Source organism: Labrus bergylta, chromosome 16, assembly GCF_963930695.1.
Source record: "Labrus bergylta chromosome 16, fLabBer1.1, whole genome shotgun sequence".
Lineage (NCBI taxonomy): Eukaryota > Metazoa > Chordata > Actinopteri > Labriformes > Labridae > Labrus > Labrus bergylta.
In genome coordinates, this window is record NC_089210.1 from 9,275,281 (window position 1) to 9,289,839 (window position 14,559).

Sequence of the window (14,559 nt, forward strand, 5' to 3'; positions counted from 1 at the left end):
GACTGGATCAACTTTCAAACACTCACATGATTTGGGCACCAGTTTACCGTTCGACTTGACATCTGAGTGCTGTGCTAGTGATGTGATGTTGGTTTGGTATGCAGATCTGTCTGTGTGCTGTATTTGGGCCCCTAGTATTCCTGCTGACAGGCAGACTGCAGCTTCGGTCCTGAACCGGCTCTCCACAGAGTCTCTTTGTGACTTCTCTCTGTTTGGGTTCAGTGGTGCTGAGTCATATAGCCGGCTTGTCTGTCCCAGTTAAGCCCCCTGCTTATGATCATTAGGGATGTCAGGTCTACCAAAAACAATAATAATACAGTAAATAATGCATATTTAAATAGTGCTTCACCTACCTTAGTAAGACTTTCAATCCAAGATTTTTACTCGCAATTCCTTATTTTTACATTTTGGTATTATCGCTTATACTGTAGTTATGTAAAGGACCACATTCTTTTTCTACCCCTCAATACAAAGATGTGCAGCAATGAGAGGTTTATATCCATAGACAATTTGATCTTCTTGTGAGCACGACACACTTAAAGTCCATTTTCGAGAAAGGGATTCCTCTTAGTTAAACAAGACTTGCAATGGCTCAGTCCAAGATTACACAATGAATGAAAATGTATCCAGGACTAGATGTTACCTGCTTAATTGTTCAGTTCATTCAGCTGCCTAGTTTTCAAACTAACTTCTTGTTCAGCAAACAGAAGCAGTCATTTCACTGCTGGATCCCAAACATACTTTACACTCTTAATGTTGATCAGTTAAGGATTTTTTCCATTAGCTGTTATTATTCTGTTCTTTTTTGCTCCATAGTTTTTTCTGTGTTTCCTTTCTCGGGTAGAGAAACTCCATCCTTTTTGTTACCTGACCAAGTACCCATAAGCCATTGCATTGCTTGAAGAACTAGAATACATGGTAGTGAAGTCTATAATTGTATGTGGTCTATACTGCTTGTTTAATTTACACATCTTGAAACAGGGCTATGAGGAGGTGATGGAGGTGTGGCTGTGACAGTCGTGTTTCCAGCTGGTTAGTCGGGATCCAATGTGGAATGTGGCCATGTACTAAGCCGTCAGTGAGGTTGACTGATGGTAATGGAGAGGCTCACACTGGGTATTCTGGGTGTAAAATGTCAGAGCACAAAGCAATCGCAGGTTATTACACACTCACACTTAGCTGGCGGGCAGCTCCTTGGGCCTCGATCAGTCAGAGTCAAGCAGCATTGAGATTCTACCCTGCATCCTTTTTCCTCGTACGTCCTGCAAATGAAACGGTCTCCTCATGTGGGACACATGAATCAGCTGTTTGACTTGGCCCTTTAGTAACTTCAGCATCAGCGAGGAAGGAGGGAGAGGGGCCTTCACCTCCTCTTTCTCCTCGCTCTCTCTCTGAATGTTTAATCTTCAGGACATATTACCTCAGTGACCAGATCTGAGGCAACGCTCAAGATTGTTAAAAAATCCAGAGAGCAGAAACAATCAGTGTCTACTTAATGATGCAACCAAACATCAATCCTTAACGATGGAGCCGTTTAAAGTCAACAAATCTCTGCCAGACTTACAGTGTGCCATCTCGTTTAACCTCTGTTAACAGAGTCCAATTGGGATTCAAGACACTGTGTTGTTGTTTTTCGCCCTTAATAGCAAACAACACTCTGAGGCCAGATAGTAGAGTCGTACGAGGCTTTATTTACTGCCTCCCAGTACCACTGGTTTCCACTCCCTGTGATTTTTACGAGCCAGAAACAAAGACGTTCATTGTGTCCCTCTGCTGTTGTGGTTTTACTACCTGTAGCAACAGCACAGCGAAACAACTAAACCACTGTTTTTACGTGATGTGTCTTCTTTAGAATATTTATTTTTAGATAATTTCCTACAAGGTTATGATATCTTCTACTCCATGAAATAGGTATTAAAGACGATCAAAGTAGGAAGTAAACATTTTGCAGGACAATTTCATATTGATATTGTAAAATTTAGATCAATGTAAATGTTTTAGATACTTTTAACTATTGTGATTTTGTTTTTGATTTTGGAGCCTGACAAAACTACGACATTTGTATAGGCTAAAACTATTTACACAGCATTGGAGTAAACAGTAGTTGTGGTAAATAAGCCATGAAAATAAATCCTTAATTCTTCTTGTGTTCAGTGATGCTCACTTGCATGCAAGTATGCAAGTATGCATGCATCAAATCATTTGCTCTTCAAAAAGAAGTCAGAAAAACAGAATCATTTGAGGCTCTGTGGCTGTTGTCAAGGTAATGGATCAAACTAGTGTGGTAATGTGGCTCCTTTAAGTCTTTCTGGAGTTCAGATTAGGTCTCACCCTCTCCCTCCCTCTATACATCCCCCCTCCTCCCCCTTGTCTCCATCCATCTGTCTACAGAACCATCAGGACGTCTAATAACCAGAACACAGGGAACACCCTAAAGTCCCACTGTTTCACTGGAGCCTTGGCTACAAGCTTCCCCTGCTATGTAAGTGTGTGAATGTGCTCTTGAGTCAGGACACGAGATTGGGGAAAAAAAGGAATCATAAACATATATGTATATTTTCATCGGAATATTTTGTATGTGGTTTCTGTAGAACACAATTTGCAGCACACAGGAAAACAGTGGATGTTGTCAATGGCTTTTAATTCCAACTGAAGCAGATTCAACAAGCAGACAGGTACAACACGATTCAGTGCCAATATTGGCTAGAGTCTTAAAAAAGTATTTGGGACTGGACAGGGGGCTCGGGCGAGGTGTTCAGAACCAGCACAAAGACGAGTGTGGTAAAGTGGAGGCTCACACATACTCATGCGACAGTTCAAAACTGGGCAACAAAACTGTGCGGGAGATGTTGGTTCTGGGAGTAGCAGATCCATAATCAGATGAACACTTTAGTGTTGTTGCGAGGAAACACAAATCAGCCAAGGGGAGAAGCAAACAGAAACTTTGAATGCTGGGACAGAACTCAAGGCCAGGGACAGAAGGCTGGGGTAATTTCTGGGATTAGGACAAAGAAGGCAGGTCAGTGGGGAGCACGGTCGTCAACAAGGATTCAGTCTAAGGTCGCTTTCACATATGAAGTCTGCTGTTCTGTCTGTTTTGGGTCATATGTTTTCTCTAAACTATGAAACGCAGAGAACAGTGACTTTAATTAAAGCCTTATCTGTTTACATTATACATTTTCCCCATTAAAGTAAGCAGACGTTTAATGATTAATTGTCAAGAGTTATGTCTTTGTTATGTAACTGTGCCACAAACTGATCCAAAGACAAGAAAAAAAAAAAACGGCCCTGTCCTGCTTGCTGTTTGTCTCCTCTCACAAAGAGGAATTCACCCTTAATCCTGCAGGTTATGTGTTGGGTGTTGTCCAATAGCTTACATGTAAATCACAGCAATACATGTGCTTTTTCCTCCCGTCTCTGTGTCTAATTGTCTGCTTCCTATGTCAATCGGCCATCCGGCTGTTTCTTTCTGTGATTACAGAGTGAAAATGTCTTCCCAACATTGCCATCCCTTTGTTCGATCAAACTTTCTGAGTCTGTTTTTTTGGAGGGCGCATGTGTGGTCAGGTTGAATTGGTGGCTAGACCCCGTCACACACATTCCTTTTCATTCAGCTCGAAGAGAAAGGAGGAGAGTAGGACAAAAAGGGGTGAAAGTAAGAGTGAGACAGAGAGGGAGTGAGTCAGAGGCTGGGGAGAGTAAGGGAGAGAGAGAGAGAGGGAGAAGGCCAAGAGACATTTGTCGTTGAGTGGACGAGCATGGACAATCCCTGGCACACAGCTCTTTGAGTGTCATGTACACCACCCCTTCGCTCTCCCTTTTTTGTCCCTTTCACTGCCTGCCACCCTCCCCTCGCTCTGCCGCACCCTGTGGCCTCTCTGCTGTGGGTTTGGGGGGCTCGCCCGCCTCTATAAAAGCCCTGTTTGTGCCCCAAGTGGGCTTCATTCCACATCATGGAGAGTCAGAGAATCCATTCCTCTTACAGGAAGCGTTTTGGGCCTCAGGGCTCGAGCAGCACAGGAGTCCGAATTGGGGGCCTTTCTTCCAGCCGTGCCTCCTGGCATGGCACCCCTCGCAATCTCACCCACTCCAGCCCCATATCCCGGATCTCCTTTGGCTCAACCAACACCGCCCTGCTCCTGGGGAGCTCCGGGGACCGGCTGGACTTCTCAGCAGACACCCTGATGAAGGCCCACTACAAGGAAACCCGCACCAACGAGAAGATGGAGATGATGGGCCTGAACGACCGTTTTGCCAGCTACATAGAGAAGGTGCGTCTGCTGGAGCAGCAGAACAAGGTGCTGGTGGCAGAGCTGAACCAGCTGAGGGGAAAGGAGCCTAGCCGCCTTGGAGACATCTACCAGGAGGAGCTGAGGGAGCTGCGACGGCAGGTGGACGGCCTCACTTCAGGGAAAGCTCGGCTGGAAATAGAGAGGGACAACATGGCATCAGATGTGGCCATGCTCAAGCAAAGGTATGAAGGAGCAGGGTGGGACTCCTGAGGGAGGGGGATCAGATTAGTTGTATTTACAGTCACGCTATTCCACTATCCTGTTATGTTTCTCCTTTACTCTTATTTTCAAAGGATAACTCTCATTAGAAGCATAATGTAAGATGTTCTGAAACTCTGACTTTTGCAAACCTCTTATTTGACATGCATGCAGACTGTGCTGATGACATTTAAGCTCATTCTGACATTTGTCTCATTGGATGTTTCTAGGAATTTCTGAAACACTATATTTTATTGTTGTACTGTAAGAGTGTTATTTTATAGTTTTAAAATATGATGAAAAAAATAGTTTGAAATTAACATAGAGGGGAAGAGTAACAAACAACTTCCAGCCTTTAACCTTTATCAACAAATATTTTTCGATACATTTTTTCTGAAGTGTGCTTAACGTCAGTAATGTTATTTCTGCACCACAGCTTCTTTGCATGTCTGTGGTTAAAAATAGCAATTTCCCCTGACACCATGTCACCAATAGTTTCTGCTGCAGCTCTTTGTTTGGTTATTGATTCTGCAAACTCATTATTTGAACTTTTTATTAAATAGCTAACCTATAAACAATGCATTTAGTTTGCCAAAGTCTTTTTTCATCTTTTTCATTACGAATGCATTTATATGCAGATTAACTCTGTCTCCGATTCGCTGGAATGCAGCCCACTGTGCTCTGCCTGAGCTTTACTCCTGGATCCATCTTTACAAACTTGATCCTGACTGAACCCCTCGCAGCCTGAGCGAGTGCGGAAGAATGAGGCAAACACAATGGTGGCCCTGTATGGGAGCAAAAAGACAGGCAGATGTTCTCTTGTGTGCTGTTACCCTAAAAAAAAAAAACTCACTGCAGTCTTACAGCCATATTTTCCCACTATAGGGGCAAGCATGGCATGTATTTATGACTTAATTTAGTCAAACTCGTCCACTAAGAGGAGTGAATAGTGATAGGTGGGGCCTGGAAGGTCAAAGGTCATTTTTGTGATTCCTTCTGCTTTTCAGGAACCAACCAATTCAGCAAATGATGTTACAGATGTTAGCCCAAAGTCTGGGACATGAGGTTGTCACGCTTCTTCATGGACCGCAGATGTACTGAATGGGTGGTGTGTGTCTGAATGTGAGGCAGCGTATGGACTGTGTGTGTGTGTGTGTGCGTGCGTGTGTGTGTGTGTGAACTCCATCCCGTGGGAAAGGCCTCTGGCTGTTAGATGTGAGTGAGAGTGTAATGATGCATAAGTTCTCCTTTCAGCTGAGCATTGGTCATCACAGAGGCACTAAGGGTATAGCACAATAACTCTCAGTTAAAAAAAAAAAAGTCTTTTTGTCCCCAATTATTTAGTTTTCCTTTATACAGGAGTTTCATATTCATGATAAAAAGCTGTATGCTCTTGAGTGTGCATGGTGATTTTTTTGCAACAACAAAAAAAAGCAGCAAGAAGAAAATAAATAGTAAGACATGAGAGCAAAACTGAAACTGTGTTCTGAATATTTTTTTGTATTTCTAACACACCTAGATGAGCATATCTGTGATTTTTAGTCACATGTTTCCCTTCAAATGGAAACAATTTCAACATGTTGCTCCAGTTAAACCAAGCTGTAACCTCCAGTGTTGAAAAATGGAGCCAATGCATTAGTTCAAAAAGGCTGCAGTACCTCAAAGGTCCACTTGAGGCTAGATGCAACAGCTGGGCAATCCACATTAGATCCCATAATAACATGCCCATTTTTAAAGCATAAATAAACATGTTTACAGCCTGGTTAAAAAATGGCGGATATAGTCCCAAGAGCCCATTTCTTAAAGCGAGTAACATTTCTTAGAAACTGATCTGGCTGAGAGCTCTGCATGAACTTAGGCTTAGCTGAGTTGACTGGCAGCTGATAGGAGGCTTCAGTCAATAATCAGGTACATAGCATGTCCAATATGGCTACCACCATCGATGGGTTTATAACGGCTCTTCAGAAATGAATAAGACGTCGCTGAGACCACACCCATGTTTTATAGTCTATGAATGCAATTAGCTAAGTTTTGCTAATCATATGTTAATCAATACTAAAAGTGTTCAAACAGTGCTGTATAAATGTATGTGTCTTGATGGATAAAAGGCAAATAAGCCATGTCGTGATTTAGCATCATCCATTGTCATCTCTGAGCTCCCCTTTTCTGTTTCAATCAGGCTGAATGAAGAGAATGGCCTCCGACAGGATGCAGAGAACAATTTGAATGCCTTCAGACAGGTACTTCTGCCATTATTTCAGTGAATTCATAAAAAAAAAAAAGTGTCTGTCTATAGCTTCATTTCTAAATAAGCCTCACTCTTTTCATAGGATGTGGATGAGGCGGCCCTAAATCGGGTCCAATTAGAGAGAAAGATCGATGCCCTGCAGGATGAGATCAGCTTCCTGAGGAAAACTCACGAGGAGGTAAGAATCGAAATTGAACTGTTCAAATAAACGTAACCTGTCACTGCCTTTACCTTTTACCCACATTCAGTCACCGCCTTTACATGTTTCCTCTTACATCACTCCATTTCTCCTTCCACCTGCTCAGGAGCTGCGTGAGTTGCAGGAGCAGATCGTGGCCCAGCAGGTGCATGTGGACCTTGATGTGTCCAAACCAGACCTGACGGCTGCTCTGAGAGACATCAGGACCCAGTATGAAACCATGGCAACCTCGAACATGCAGGACACCGAGGAGTGGTACCGCTCCAAGGTCAGAAGACTCCCTTACGTGTCACTTATGTAATGTAATAACAAGTAATCACACTGTCTGTAATTGGACTAATAGGGCAACTGTGATGACATCACATATACTCACAGGCTGTTTGTCTTTGTCAACAGTTTGCTGACCTGACAGATGCAGCCAATCGTAATGCAGAAGCCCTGCGCCAGGCCAAACAGGAGGCCAATGAATACAGGCGTCAGACCCAAGTGGTGACCTGCGATCTGGAGGCCCTCCGTGGGACAGTAAGTCCACAAAAAATACACAGAAAACACAACAGTGTATATACTTAGTGCAAATTAAAGGCTATACTCCAAAAAATAATTGAAAACTACATCAGAAACTTTAAGAAATGACTCTCAGCTGAAACATGTTTACATCTCATAAGCAAAATTTTAAAAAGTAGCAATAACTTTTGCAGGAAAATGTGTCATTGATATGTCTTTATATTGTAAGTGTAATTTCTAAATACATTACAATAACCATGCCGCTGGTTTAAGAGATGCAAAGATGGAAGAACAGCTAACCGTAAAGTTTTGTTTTTGTTTTTTTCAGCTAACTGTCAAGTAAAACGTGTGTTTTTCAGCAAATATTTCAGCCTAAATTAGACACTAATACTGCAACACTGATTGGTGGTAACTTTAAATGGAAGCCACCTGTTAACTGCTGCAAATAATAGTGAAAATTAAGCTTGAACGTTAGACATGTGCATGTGTCACAATATTCCCAAATCTTTAGGTTCAAGATATCATCAGGACAGCATTAGCTTATTTGGCTGACCATTTACCACTTACCAAGATTAAAGCTGTGCTGACATTTTGGGTTAATGTAAGTTATCGTTGTCCAGCAGCACTTTACAAATAAAAAATGGACTACAATGGAAAAAGCGAGTGTACACTGTTTATCAAATATGAATGTAAACACCTTAAAACTTCATTAAAGCTGACTTTAAACTGTATCACCAATTTTATACAAGTACACTGTACTATATAGAAAAAACGTGGTGTAAGCATTATAATGGTTTAAAAATAGAGAGGAGAACTATTGTAGCAGTTGTGTTTATGGTGAGCAGTAATAATACATGGTAGATATTATCATCACTAGTAGAAGGGGTAGTCGCTGCAGTAACAAAAGTATTGAAACAAACTGTCTTATCAGCAGAAAAGGCTTTCAAGTAATAATATTGGCCTTTATACTACACTCTGCTACATTAGATGTTTGCTGTCCGTTACTGGGTCTTCAGCTTAAGCTTTAGCGTGCATATCTCTCTTCTTCCCTTCTTTGAGAACGAGTCTCTGGAACGCCAGCTCCGTGAGATAGAGGATCGCTTTGCCATGGAGACTTCAGGTTACCAGGATACAGTGAGCCACTTAGAGGAGGAGATCCACGCCCTGAAGGAGGAGATGGCGAGACACCTGCAGGAGTATCAGGACCTGCTCAATGTCAAACTGGCTCTGGATATCGAGATTGCCACCTACAGGAAGCTGCTGGAGGGAGAGGAGAGCAGGTGTGCCAGAGTTTGGAAGACAAATGTGTGTTGAGATAGTAAATAATTATGAACTGATATTGTTCCCTCTCTCTTCCTCTAGGATCACCATTCCAGTTCAGAGCTTTTCCAACCTGCAGTTTAGAGGTTAGTATCAAAAATGACCTCATGTTCAATTCTTTGAAATGATATTTCAAGTAAACAAGCAAAGACTCTAGAAGTGGTCTGGGCCACCATGACTGCAGCACTACACTGTTTTATGGACTTTTGTTTAAAGCTTTGTCACTTTGGTCATTGTCATTTTTGATTTATTTTTTGCTAAATCCAGAAGTGATGAAGCCTATTTGGACAAGTGGGTAGCGCTGACCAGGAACAAAGTTATAAGACACTAAGTTATGAGCTAGCTTGGTTAGCAAGCTGTACCTGTAATAAAAAAAATTAAAAAAAACTGTGTAAGAGATAACCGGGATTTTCCTAAGCAAAAAATGAAAAATAAAATGATGACTAAGAAAAATGACAAACAGAGTAATTTTCTCATAGATCTTTAAAATTACATTTTTTTAAAGAGTGACATGTTTTCCACCTTTCATTGTTCATCACTTATTGTCAGACACAATGCTTGATGGCAGGGGGGGAAATTCCTTTGATGGAGTAAAATATTGGATTGTTGAGGTACAATATTGTGCCTTCTCTCTGCTTATACCGATATTTCAGAAACCAATCTGGACACTAAAACCCCAGAGGCCCATGTGAAGAGGAGTATCCTGGTTCGAACTGTGGAGACTCGAGATGGGGAGGTACAGCATGTGCTTTTAAAGAACAACTCACTCACTCACTCACTCACTCACTCACTCATACAAAAGCAGCTGATCTGCACATGGACTCTATTCCCTCCGGGGGGCAATGTTGAACCCTTCTGCAGATTTTCAACCGTATTCATTGTAGGCCAGCACACCTGATGCCCAATGTTGGCTAATCAGTCACAAAAGATGTATCTATTCTTTTGTCTATTTAACTCTCACCTCTTTTCCTTTCAGATCATAAAGGAGTCAACAACTGAACATAAAGATCTTCCTTGAAGTTATACAACCAGAAATCTGAAGACTTGAATGCTTCTTACATTTTTTTTTTATTTCCATCCCCCAAAGCTGCCCCAAACAGTCATCACATTATTCAGTGTTACCCTTTTTTTTTATCAGAATCTGCATGCTAATAAGATAACTACCCTACAGCCATGATTTAACCATTAAACACAGCTTGACTCACTCATTAGGATGACTCTAAAAACATACAGTACGTTTTTTGACTTGAGTTGGGTGCAGGTTGGTCAACTTTAATTTTAAACTTGATTGATGGACCAGATTTTGTAACATCGTTTCAGATTAGTTGCCATAGCCGAGGCCTTGAAATGTAGCAAATTGTGTTCATCTAATATGTAGCGTTGTGGAGGTTGACATATGGTATTTGTGTATGTGAAATGAGTAATAGTAAGTATAAGATGGAGGATGCGGTTTCAGATAGTTAAAAACAGGGATTGAGACATGTGTGTGTGTATTATAGAGCACCTTTTGGCAGGACAGCAGGTGACGTTGGATGTTTGAATGTATTTAACCCTTGTACGGTGTCATTTTTAATTTCATACATTTGTTGTAGCCACCTAATCTGTCTGTGTGTCTCGTCTTGTATTAAAAATCCTTTATGACTGCTCAGGTGTTTTCGACTGGTGCATTACTGTCTCACATCTGACCGACAAGAAGTGTGCGCACACATTACTTCTCTCTTTCTTTTTTTAAGATCTATTTTTGGGCTTTTTTGCCTTTATTTAGAGAAAGGACAGTGGAGAGAGTTGGACATTGGGGGAGAGAGAGAGAGAGTGGGGACAGACATGCAGGAAAGGAGCCACAGGTCGGATTCGAGCCCTGGCCACCAGCTTGGAGGACTCTGGCCTCCGCACTAACTATAGGCTATCGTGCCCCATTTACTTCTCATTTTTTTAACTCCCCTTAAAACCTTTACAGCCTGCTTTGTCTGCTTTAGAAGGGTAACCAGAAGACAAAAATTAAATCTAGTGTAACAACATAACTCTAATTTAATGATCTGTGGACATTGTGATCAGAAACTTGGCCCCAAAACATATTGCCATAGCAAGCAAAGTGCCATAGAAAGCAAAATAAGTAATCAAGAATCAATCAAGATAAATAGTATGACACAACATTTCACCAATATCGGAATTTATGACTTCAAGTTCCATTCTTAAACGTCTGAATTCTGTCTAATACATAGACTGTAAATATTACTAATCAATCAGTCTAATATCATTTAATAGTCACAATGCAGTGTTTCTTTGTTTTACCTTAAAGCATCCATGTCTAGATTTTTGTATGTGATCAACTAAGAGGGCAGTGACCGTGGCAACCTTTACATTGAGGACACATGCATATTGTTCGTAAAAAATTGTAACAGTACATTAACGAGAGCAGGATGCGAGGTCTTATCAGTAAACGACAAGATTTTACTTTGTGCAAACAGAAAAATGGTGGTTTCCTCTGTCACTTGAGTGCATCCTGAAATGACCCCATCAATTTTTTTCTGACACCAAGACATGTCAGGGCATGTTTTATCATTCTCTAGCAGAGGCGTGAGGGACATAGCCAGTTTGGAGGTGTTGGAAGAGGTGTTTGGGGACTGATGTGACCCTTTGCCCATCTTCCATGTAATCCACTGACATGTTTGATTTACAACAGACAGAAGGTGGAGATAACCTCGAACAAATCCCGCGACACAAACCTGCACAAGAAACACTATAGTGTTGTTCTGATTTTATTTTGAAAGGGAAGATGCTGGGGTGAAAAAAAAAAAAAACGGAAAGAGGCTGGAGGACAGAATGGATGGATAGATGTGATAGCTAGAACACAATAATCGCAGCTTCTCGCTTTGCAGGCTGTCAGTGGCTCTCCTGGCAGTCCCCCCCGCTCTAATGAGAGTTGTGCGACGCCAAAGATGCCTGTTGCTGCGCTTGTCACCAAGGACACACATGTGAATTTAGTGTTCCCATGTGCCTCCCACCCACCTTCTATCCTCTGCAACGCCCTCCCCCCCCGTCACTAAACCCCTTCCCCCGTTTCTCTTCTAACATTCAGCCCCAGTTTGTATTCACTGTCGTTCTTAGAATGACAAAGACAGCTGAATCCTGCTTTTTTAAAGAAGCCTCTGCATCTGTGAATATAACATTAGTTTTTAACCAATGCTACATGCTATAGCAGCTTGTTAAATTACCAACAATAAAACCTTTTGTTGGAGTTGATTCTTTCTTGTTTTAGTCGGAAGTCGTGTTTCTTTAATCGTCATTTAATTGCGACACATGCCTTCACTGATCAGGTTTTATTCCACTGAAATGTTGTGACAGCTAACTTGGGGGTGTTAGAGGTTTGACAGCAGTGGTCAAACACTATTCATCAGGACTGATTGCTTCTGACCATTGGCTAGGCCCCACTGTTGAGCAGATGGGTGATGATGAGTGTTACCGAACACAGGATGTACATGGGCAGGGAGAAAACTGCCAAGGCCAAAAACAAGTAACAAAAAACTTGATATAAATATCACATGTGTTCTGTTTTTCACACTTTCGTTTGATCAGTTTTGATTCAAAAGCGACAGAAACATTATCACATTTCAAGGACAGTAATTCAAGATTAAAATTTGTTGTATACTCATGTATGTTTTTCAACAGTTTTTGAGGTCAAAGGAAAGAGCCACAATCTTTCAGGTGTAAATTAACAGTGGGGGAGGAAAATTACCAGTTCACAAATGAAAAAAAATATTAAGGTAACGTTTTGACTCCTCACCACAGCTCCTCAAGGGCCCACTGTCTAAGGAAACACAGAGGCAGAGGTGTAGGTATAGGCAACTGCTTGGGACCCCAGGCTTGTACCCCCCCCCCCCTCCCCCAAGGGCTGACAAACTTTGAACCAAAGCAGTGGCTCAGAATGTGCAAGTTGTACAATGACAGTAGGACACCTCCAAAATGGGACCCCATCTGACAATATTCAATGTTGTTCCAATATTCCTGTTAAAACTCAAGTTGGTCACTTCAAGTTGCCGTTGGTGACAGAATTTTGAAAAAATAAATTACATAATGGCTATTAAACCCTAATTTGACTGGATTGCATCCCTTTCAAACAAAATACTTTTTAATAGGTTGGTAGGGAGGAATGACAAAAAACAAAGTTTGTTTATTTGCTTTACACTTTAAAAAATACTTCAAGTTTTGCAATATAATTGGGGAGGATGCTTGGAAAGGTAGCTCAAAAAATATCTGAATAAAGAATGAAAGCACATGTCTTAGAGTAGAATAGAAAATTGAAAACATATAGGATATGGCTTAAACTAGAGTAAAAATGTGTATTTATTCAGTAAACTAAATATCAATAGAAGCATGGGGACAATTATTATAGCATAACTAAAACCAGATATGAAGTCCGGTTTCACTCTGAGATTGAGAGAAATGCACTTATGATTTGTGTATTGAAGTGTGTTTCAGTTACTTGAGGTGTGTAAAGTACAGAGAGTATCTGTTTAGCCTGGCTGCTATCAGAAGAATGGATGGTCTCTGGTCTGCACCGAAAGGCGACTCTGAGCTGAAGGAATTTCAGGGGAGATAAGAGTCCGCTGTGACGTCTGACTCTCAAACAATTTCCCATCAGTGCTGTTATATGGAGCAAAGAAAACAGCATTTGCTCATTATCTTTCCATAGCTAGTGTCAGGTGACAATCTGTCATGTAGACTTAAACATGGAATTCAAACACCAAAATACTTTAGGCTACTTTTTGTTAAAATACATGTGCATTCAGTGTTTTAAGTGTTCTCTCAATTCATACTTTTTCTCAATAAGTAATGCCTTTGTGCACTAGAACGTAATGGAATTTATATATATATATTTTTGTATATGAACTCATATGTACATGCATTTGGCAATCAAAGCTATTCTAATTGTGTTTGCAACGATATTTCTTGTCAACATTTAGTGTATCAAAAACGTAATCAATTAATGGAAAAGCATGCTTAATCAATTACTTTATATAACTATTGTGACAGTTTGATAGCTGATTATGGAACTTTCCAGGTGTGCTTTTTTCCTGTAAAGTTAAGAAAGTGGCAAGACAAAAAACATTATAGAAAAATTCCAAATATGCGACTCAAACCCTTTACTGGGCTTACACCTGTAGTCAAATATTTTCACACCAATCTTTGAATTTGACAAACAAATGAATGATGAAGATGAATCTCATCTCAAAAAGACAAACAGACCAAACACATATAGGTCAAGGTCATAAAAATAAAGTGTTTTCATATCTATGAGGACATTTCTATCAGGACAAAACCATTGGGATGCTCTACAGCACTGAACACAGTAATAAAAGAGTTTAACTTACAAATATGATGTAGGGTAGCAGCTCGTTGTCTCTTGCAAATGCACATTCCCGCCTCACACGGTTCTCACACCAAGGGGTCATGGGGAGGCATGCTCCTTGGTTATTTTTAGCTCTAAATTATCAAAGCTGTTGAGACAGAACACAGAACAAGCACCTCAGCCTGTCTGCTGAAGCACAGAGCCACATACCCTCTGATCTCCAAACACCTCACAGAAGGAACATCTATATAAATAAACCCGGGTTTATGGTGACCACTTTTCCCAAAAGAAAGTGGAGCTGAGACATCGTAGATGGAGAGGTCATAAACCTGCTGATTTAGACTTATTAATTATTATTATTATTATTATTATTATTATTATTATTATTATTGATAATAATAACAATAATAATAATAATAAGAGAAAGAAGAAGTAGGACAACAAGAAG

General features: G+C 40.8%; 1 protein-coding gene across 1 annotated transcript; it reads left to right on the plus strand.

The window, feature by feature from the left end:
• The first annotated feature begins 3,851 nt into the window (after nt 1–3,851).
• Nucleotides 3,852–10,407, plus strand: gfap (glial fibrillary acidic protein). Its single transcript, XM_020655606.3, has 9 exons — nt 3,852–4,474; nt 6,670–6,730; nt 6,821–6,916; nt 7,044–7,205; nt 7,334–7,459; nt 8,501–8,721; nt 8,804–8,847; nt 9,415–9,497; nt 9,738–10,407. Exons 1-9 carry the CDS (start codon nt 3,954–3,956, stop codon nt 9,777–9,779), a joined length of 1,356 nt encoding a protein of 451 aa, XP_020511262.1. The 5' UTR covers nt 3,852–3,953; the 3' UTR covers nt 9,780–10,407.
• The last annotated feature ends 4,152 nt before the right edge of the window (nt 10,408–14,559 follow it).

What these genes read in the sequence shown, in the direction of transcription:
- gfap (XM_020655606.3), top strand. Translation starts at nt 3,954, where the DNA reads ATGGAGAGTCAGAGAATCCATTCCTCTTACAGGAAGCGTTTTGGGCCT. An exon ending in TTCCAACCTGCAGTTTAGAG is followed by an intron (nt 8,848 to 9,414) that starts GTTAGTATCAAA and finishes CCGATATTTCAG; the next exon opens with AAACCAATCTGGACACTAAA. An exon ending in TGGAGACTCGAGATGGGGAG is followed by an intron (nt 9,498 to 9,737) that starts GTACAGCATGTG and finishes TTTTCCTTTCAG; the next exon opens with ATCATAAAGGAGTCAACAAC.